At 30.9% G+C, this 8087-nt stretch overlaps 1 protein-coding gene across 1 annotated transcript; it reads right to left on the bottom strand.

The window, feature by feature from the left end:
- Positions 1 to 783: 783 nt before the first annotated feature.
- On the bottom strand, positions 784 to 7019 carry LOC112523717 (heat shock factor protein HSF24-like). Its single transcript, XM_025133399.1, has 4 exons — positions 6975 to 7019; positions 6656 to 6811; positions 3968 to 4188; positions 784 to 1201 (listed from the first exon to the last, which is right to left on the bottom strand). Exons 1-4 carry the CDS (start codon positions 7017 to 7019, stop codon positions 844 to 846), a joined length of 780 nt encoding a protein of 259 aa, XP_024989167.1. The 3' UTR covers positions 784 to 843.
- Positions 7020 to 8087: the final 1068 nt, after the last annotated feature.

The following is an 8087-nucleotide window of genomic DNA, read 5'->3' as shown; positions in this document are numbered from 1 at the left end:
AAACGAAATACCAAGAAATACAGAAGAAACAAAACGGCTCAAACTCCTATCAAAACCTACGGCCAAGAATGGTACCAGAAAAGGAAACCAAGAAGGGAGCAAAAAGGAAACCCTAACCTGCCAAGAAAAGACTCCCTAGCAAGCAATGAGGAAACCCTAGCCGTTTCAAACTAATACGGCCAAAGAAAGGAGAACGCAACCACGAAGAAGACGACAAACAAGAGGAAGACACAAAACCAAGAAGACAAAGAGCGACTAAAGGAAAACCAAACCGAGAACAAACCCACGACCCAAAAAGGAGGACGCAAACCCTAGCCGTAAGCAACAAGTAACCTACGGCCAAGAAGAGTCCAAAACCGTGAGCAACACACAACACGGCCTCAAACCCTAGCAAGCAAAAACGACAGCCTAGAAAAAAACCCTAGCCGTGAGCAACACACTACACGGCCAAGAAGATTCAAAACCGTATTGCCAACAAAGAGATCAACGAAAACCAACCTCAAAGAAGAAGACCTTGAAGCCGCCTCCAAGAGAAAAACGAAGAACTCTAAACCGTGGAACAAAACAGCCGTGGGAGGAGACACAATTGCAAACCAAGAAAAATCCAAGCAAAATGAACGTGAAGAGAAGAAATGCATATACTTCACCAAAGGATAAACGAAATCATCATCTTCATCTTCATGCGTTCAACACCAAGCAAACCCTAGAGAGAAAAACCCTTCTCTCTTCGTTCCATAAGGATTCTCCAATGAAATGATCTAAACAGAAAGGATTTAACGTTAATTAACATACTTAACGAAAGAAAAAAATAAGTCTTGCAATCAACACAACCTCCTAATTTTATCACCATCTTTGTGTTAGATATTGATATTGATGATTTGTGGTGCTCCCCATATACTGAGAAACACAATCCGTGAGCTTGATTTCCAATGATTTCATATGTTGTATCTCCATTTGCAGTTCCATTGTCTCTCTTTTCAAGTTCTTGTTTTCTTCCATGAGTAAAAGCATACTTTCTTGATCTTCAATGGATGAGGCTGATGATGGTGTTTCAGGTTTTAAGCATGCTGGAAATCCACTGGCTTCGCACTTCTTTCTGATGATTTCCATCAACAGGTGTTTATGTCCCTTTTGAATCTTTTCATGTTTAAATTCCCATCTTTTTGAACTTGTTTTCTTGAACCCCTGTAAATTATAAAATCTTCATATCAAAAACTGCATAATTTTGTTTTAATGTTTCCATGGTAACACCGAATCTTATATCAAATTCATAAGAACTAAAAATTACACTAACATTTGGTGTGAACAATAAATCTACTTCAATAGATACCAAAAGATAAGATTCCAATTATATTACTTTTTATCTTTTCTTATTGGTGTAAATGAATAATATTACACCAAATCTAGTGTAAGCTTAGTGTTTTCAATAAAGTGATATGGTGTCAAATTTGATGTCCTATAAAATAGTTAATAGGTATTTTTTTTTCATAAAAAGTTGTAAAAAACTTGTTAAAACTCCTAAAATGATCCTATAAACCTATTTTTATGGTTTGATCCTGTAAACTTAAGTTTTATAAAATATTTTATTAGGACGTTGAAACCCAATTTTGTTTTAATAATTTATGTTATTTTGTTAAATAAATGTACCAATTAGGGGGTGTTTAAATATGTTTTCATAATTACTTTTTACATTTAAAAATCAAAAACAAAATATAACAGTGAAACGAAATAAAATGACTGAAGTCAGGAATTTAAAAATCAAAATAACAATTAACGAGGATTTGTTTAACAATAGTCTAATTTTACATTCATCGTTAAAAATCAATTCCTTTTGGACAGTTGCACTAATCTTTACACATGATCATTTTGGTTAAATGACTTTCAATAAATATCTACTTAGGAGGCCAAAGATGATGTGAAAGAAAGAGTTAAATCTAAAAAAAGATTCGAACCTTGATCATATTTTAATCTCATGTTCATCTATAAATTGTATTTTAAAAAGCCTCATTACTGTTACATTAAATTAGAATTGATCCAATTTAATTAGAGATCTATTATTACGTTTTTCATCATAACTTTAACTAACCTTTATTAAAAACATAAACAATTTCCCTAAGAAATTTTTCTCCAAACCAATATTTTAGGAATATTAAAATGTAAATTTCACACACAGTTGTATAAAAAAAAATTTGAGATCGTCAAATTCCAATATATAAAAGACACAAAGGCAAGAATCTTTGGATATGTCAATTTTCAACAACCATGCAAGATGTCAAACTAAAACTAAAATAATAATATTAACCTCATTTTAATTAAGAGTAAACTATAAAATGGTTTATGTGGTTGGTTTCTAAATTACAAGATAGTAATTATGGTTTATAAAAATGTTTAGATTTACTCCTTTCTTCTAACAACAGTTAAAGAAACTCCAATAAAAAAGGAGAATTTTGTTTATATATAGATTTTTTTTGTCTTTTACTCAATCAAAATAAATTATAATTTGGTTTTTATGGTTTCTGATTGAGTAAAAGACAAATCAATGATAATGACATTTTTCCATCATTCAAGGAAAAATTTTAACGGTCGTTAGAGGGAGAGATCAAATCTAGACGTTTTTACAAACCTCGATTATTATTTTGTAATTTTGAAACTATAGGGACAAAAAAATATTATTTTCGACAAACCACAAGGACCAAACTTATAGTCAAATCTTATTTTTATTATTTTATAAGGTTTCATCCAAGAGTGGCGTAATCATTTGATAATTTTAAAATTTGTAACATTCATGAGAACTTATACTTGAAAGCTTTTGTTTCACATGATTTTTCCCCCATCTAAGTATAGTATTTAACGTATTGATTAACTTATATTTGTTTCACAATATATTTGTTTCATATGTATTTGTTTAACAATGTGAAAGTTTTTAACATCTAACTTTTGTTTCACAAACACATCAAAAAGATTCAAATTGTGAACCGAGTACATGTAAAACAATATATATTAATCAATATTCTAAATTCTAGTCTTAGAGAAATTTTTTTTATATAAAAGAACAGATAATGTACAAGTTCTTAAAATTATCACAATTTCATAAGTTCTCAAAAAAGAATATCCCCTCATTCAAAATATATACATACACACATACATCTATATACATATAATGTTTATTCTATCATTAATTTTCACGAAATTGTGAAAATAAAATATTTAGCTTATAAAGATAAAAATTTTATATTGTGTATGTTAACTACGCCATATGTAATTTATAACAAAACATTTATCATTAATTATAATGTGAAATAAAATTTTATATTTATATTGAAATAAAATGGGTGTATTAATTCTTTCCCAAAAACATTGATCGCAATTTTCATAGGGACCTAGAATTATCAGTAATTTTATAAAAGTTACACGAAGCTTATTCAAAATTTTATAATCAATAAAAAAAACCAATTTTACCATTAAATTTGTGAAAATAGAAATATAATAAAACATATTTTGTAATAAAAAGAAAGACCAACATAAACATATAAAAATCATGATGTAAACAAAAATATTATGTACGTATACATACAAAAACACAAAATAAAGTGGTCAAATTTGTAGTGTTTAGGCCAAATTAAAATGGACTTTGCTATAATATTTACTGTTTCATTCTTTTTAATATTTTTTGGTAGGTAAAGTTAATATGTCAACATGAATTTACCACATTTGATTTTCAAAGTCTATCCACATCAAATGTCTTTACTTGTCAGCTCCTGGTTACTAGCAGGGTGAAAAGGTAATTTAACTTGGAATAAAAATGTTGTAATTAAAGTTACAAAATGTTAAATCAATTTCAAATATGTATTTCAGTGGTAGCGTGGTAGCTTTGATTAATTAGCACAAATGGAAACCATATTGAACCAATTAAGCAAAACCAAAATCAAATTGATGGAGGATTGAAGAGATGGAAAGAGAAATTAACATACATAGGTGATAGGTGTTGAGTTGACGAATGAAGCTGGAGAAATTATTGTGCTTGAAGTAGCGCGGTAACATCTGCTCCGACGGAGACCACACCACGAAACCGTTCCCCACCTCATTCCATGACACCACCCTCCTCCTATTCTCTTCTCCCTCCTCCACCAAATCATAAGTCTTTAACAAAAAGGGTGCGGGTGCTGGTGCTGGGAATCTACTCTCCGGCTACTTGTTGGTGGGGCTGCCATGCTCACCTGTTTTTCCGCCCAGAAAAGAAGAAAAGGAAAGCCTGCTTCAACCTTAATTCAGGCCCGTTCCTGACATTTTATGGGCCCTGGGCGAACATAAAAACAGGGCCCACCGCATTTGAACCTCCATGACCACAAGGGGATTTTTGTTCCTTCTTGGATTTGAACATGGGACCTCCAGACACTTTTGACCTTTGGAGTCAAGCTCAAACCAATCAGGCACCACCCTTGTGGTTACTTAAATTTAAATATTTTTTATTAGGTAATTTGAAACCAAGAGTATAAAAACTATGGTTGATAATTTTTTATAAAAAAGTAAGGATTTTTTTTAGTTTATAACAAGAAATATTTGTTATTTTGATAATAAAAAAAGGAGAATTCATGTGAATGAAGTAATCGTGAGGGTCAATGAGAGATCAATAATAAAGAAGATTATCAATGTTTTCTAGACAAGTAGACAAATAAGGATTAATAAGAATATGAAAGAAAAAATGATTCATTGAGATCTAATAAAAATAAATAATGAATTAARCATATAATATRYAAGCTCAACAAATGATTRTTTGAGTACTTAAATAGAATCTTGTAGTGCGGTCGAATCCCAATGAAAGATATATAAGTCAAACAATTGATGAAAATATTTAAATTTTATTCTCCTTTTTTTGCTCAACTAAAATAAGATGTTAAGATTAAAAATTTATTGAACATGACATATATAAGAGACATTATTAAATATATCTAGTAGAAAAAATTATTGATTAATCACAAAACTATGAAACACATCATAAATTATAATAACAATAGATTGATTGTCAAACAATAGTAAAATATTTTGTGTAGAAATAAAAATATATAACAATACTCAACAAAAACAATTAGAACAACATAACCAAATAACAATAGTCAATAGAAGCAAAAATTGATAAAAATATCCAACAAAAATATATAGCAATAACAAGCACATGATCTTACTGTTGAATTGTTGAAGCATGAAAACAACCAAGCATATAGAGATAACAATAATCAATATCATTGTACCTTGTTGAAGATAAAAAAATTAATTTTTTTATCTTCTACTCCAATATAATTAGTTGAAATATTTTTGGGCCCTTATTATGTACTAATATTTTTTTGCTTCTTATTATATGTTACAATTTTGTAGGTTTCTTTATTTCATTAAATTGTTTTAGACTACTATCGTATTTTGTAAGGGAAAAATTTGAGCCTCTAATATTTTTGGGTCCTGGGCGTGCGCCCGTGCCGCCCTCCCCCAGGGACGGCTCTGCCTTAATTAGTGGGGTATTTCTAGAGTTATGGAAGATGGCTCGTCACTTTTGTCTCTGGTTTTATCCGCAGGTGCATGCATGATGCAATACTTTTCCTTCCAAATATACCCTTCTAGTTTTATCTAACTATATTCTTCTTTTATATATATATATATATATATATATATACTTATTTATTTATATCCTAATTTTTCTAATCTAAAGTTTCAACGTTTGCTTTCTTTTACTATTTAGCATCGGTTGAACATATGGTTGAAGTTGTTGGTATGTGTTATGAGCATTGAATATAAGTTTTTGATTTTAGTTTTAAAATATGATAAAATAAAACTATGTTTCCTCTTACACATGTTTAAATAAATTTGTTTGATAGTTAAATAAACAATCTAAGGATTTCCTTGAAATAGAATTTTGTTGTTTTTCATATATTATTTAAAGATACTCTAATTATTTTTTAACAGGAAACATAGTAATTCACATAAAAATGTTGAAATTATATATATATATATATATATATATATATATATATAATTGAGAAGGATTCTAATAACAGTTCATCTGGACCGTATGCACATGTACATATAAGTAATTTATAAGCAATTTATGCAGTATACACGTGTATGACATGCGCACGTGCATAAAACCAAATAACAACTTCAATTACTTATATGCACATGTGCATATGGTTCAGATGAATACTTACTAGGGTGTTCCTAAAAAATGAAGTTCTCTCGCTGATCCGTCATTGATAGTCTGTCGGTCAAAACTTCGTAGGTAATGCTATCAGCGACAGATCATTGAGGGGAACTTTCAGTGACAGGTCAGCAAGGGAAACTTTTAGTGACGGATCAATGATAGAAACTTTAAGTGACAGATCAACGAGGATCATGGAGGGACTTTTAGCGACGGATTTTCCCTCGCTAATCTGTCGCTAATGTTTATTAATTTGAAAAATAATAATTTATAATTACATAATTCATGTATTTTTTTTATACAAAACCTGGTCATAAAATAACAAACCAAAATTGTGAACAAATTAAAACTAACCAATTCATACAATTTAAAATATCTAATTCATATAATTTAAAATATCCAATTCATACAATTTAATGTTAAAATTCATACACTCTAACTACCGGGATGTGGGGGAGGGAGAAAAACGTATCCTGACTGCCACATAAACGCAGAAAAATGCGCCGATAAGGTGGCCTGTTCGGCTAATGCAACAGCTTGTCTGGCCTCCAAATATGTTCTACTCTTCCGTTCGGTCTCCGTTTCCTCCTCTACTCTTGCGAACTTCTCTCTCAACTTCGTTACCTATAAATATTAATATTCCACAAAATCAGTAATTTGTTCGCAATGAAAGTAATGAGAAAATATATAACAATATACCCAACATACCTCCGCTGTTGACTCGTATGATAGGGTGAAGTTATTGTTGGTCCTCTTTATCGATGATTTGATGATGATCCCTTTTTACCTTACGAAGTGCACTATCTCTGTATTCAGTTTCAACGATCATCATTGAGTCTGTTCAGTGATCACTGAACATGTATTGTAATTTGTTCAGAGACAAGTATCCTTCAAGAAGACAAAAATCACACCACAGATCCTTCAGCGATATCGAAGATATAAGCTGAAGATAGAGACTAGCAAGTTCGTGATCTGAAGCGGTTTTCAGTGATAACAAGCTCGTCTACACAAGTATGAAATATACACAAGATTCAATGAACACTGAAGAGACCTCCAGCGTCATTCCAGTGTCAGCGATCCAATGGATCTTGTTGAACAAGATTAGTTTTTGTCTTGTCTTTTTACAAATAAAGGACAAACTCATACCTTTCTAAAGTACAGTACAGTACAAAGTCACTCTATTGTCTCCAAGCCTGCTTACCTACTTTATAAAAGAAGACTATACATATACGGTCAAAAGACTTTATACCTGAAACAAAGGACAATCTTACCTCTTAAGGCTTGTCACGTGCTCTGTACCTTCTGAATTGCATTTAATACAACGGGTATAAATAGCTGAGTAGTTCTCTCTTCTCAGTCACTCTTTTGAATCTCAAATCCAAGCATCCTTGCCTTGAAGATTATAAGTCCCAAATATGATCAATCTCCAAATATTCATCAAATCAACAATGGCAGAATCAAAGTAATTTTGTATTAAATGATTCGACATTGAATAGTTCTGTAATAAGATATTCAGTTGATGAATTATTTGATATTCGAAATAGTAAAAATAGTTGTTCTCCGAGTAGAGTAAATGAATTACTTAAGTGTTTTACTTCTTTTAAACCATACCATTTCATGCATTCTGTGATATCTTCTCTATCTAAAAGTTTGATGTTTAAAGAACGTTGGTTCGGTACGTATAGCATACCGCCAATGAAATCTCTGCTTAAAGGTCCTAAACTAAAATGGGTACCAAAACCCAATTGATTCATTTTTGCAGGTTAACCGGCATGTGTGGTTCTTAGACTACGGATGTTCTAAGCACATGACTGGTAGAAAAGAGTTACTATCAAACTTTGTTGAATCTTTTGGAGGTACGGTAAGATTTGGAAACAACCAATACGCGCCTATCCTTGGA

Source organism: Cynara cardunculus (genome assembly GCF_001531365.2).
Source record: "Cynara cardunculus var. scolymus isolate 2C chromosome LG 12, CcrdV1, whole genome shotgun sequence".
Taxonomy (NCBI): domain Eukaryota; kingdom Viridiplantae; phylum Streptophyta; class Magnoliopsida; order Asterales; family Asteraceae; genus Cynara; species Cynara cardunculus.
This window is presented reverse-complemented; position numbering and strand designations above follow the sequence as displayed.

Bases quoted from the DNA above. Each gene is read 5' to 3' on its own strand.
- LOC112523717 (XM_025133399.1), bottom strand. From the start codon at position 7,019: ATGATGATCGTTGAAACTGAATACAGAGATAGTGCACTTCGTAAG. The intron at 6,812-6,974 runs GTAAAAAGGGAT...TAATATTTATAG, and splicing joins GAGATAGTGCACTTCGTAAG to GTAACGAAGTTGAGAGAGAA. The intron at 4,189-6,655 runs GTTTTTCTCCCT...ACCAACAAGTAG, and splicing joins TTATGTGGCAGTCAGGATAC to CCGGAGAGTAGATTCCCAGC.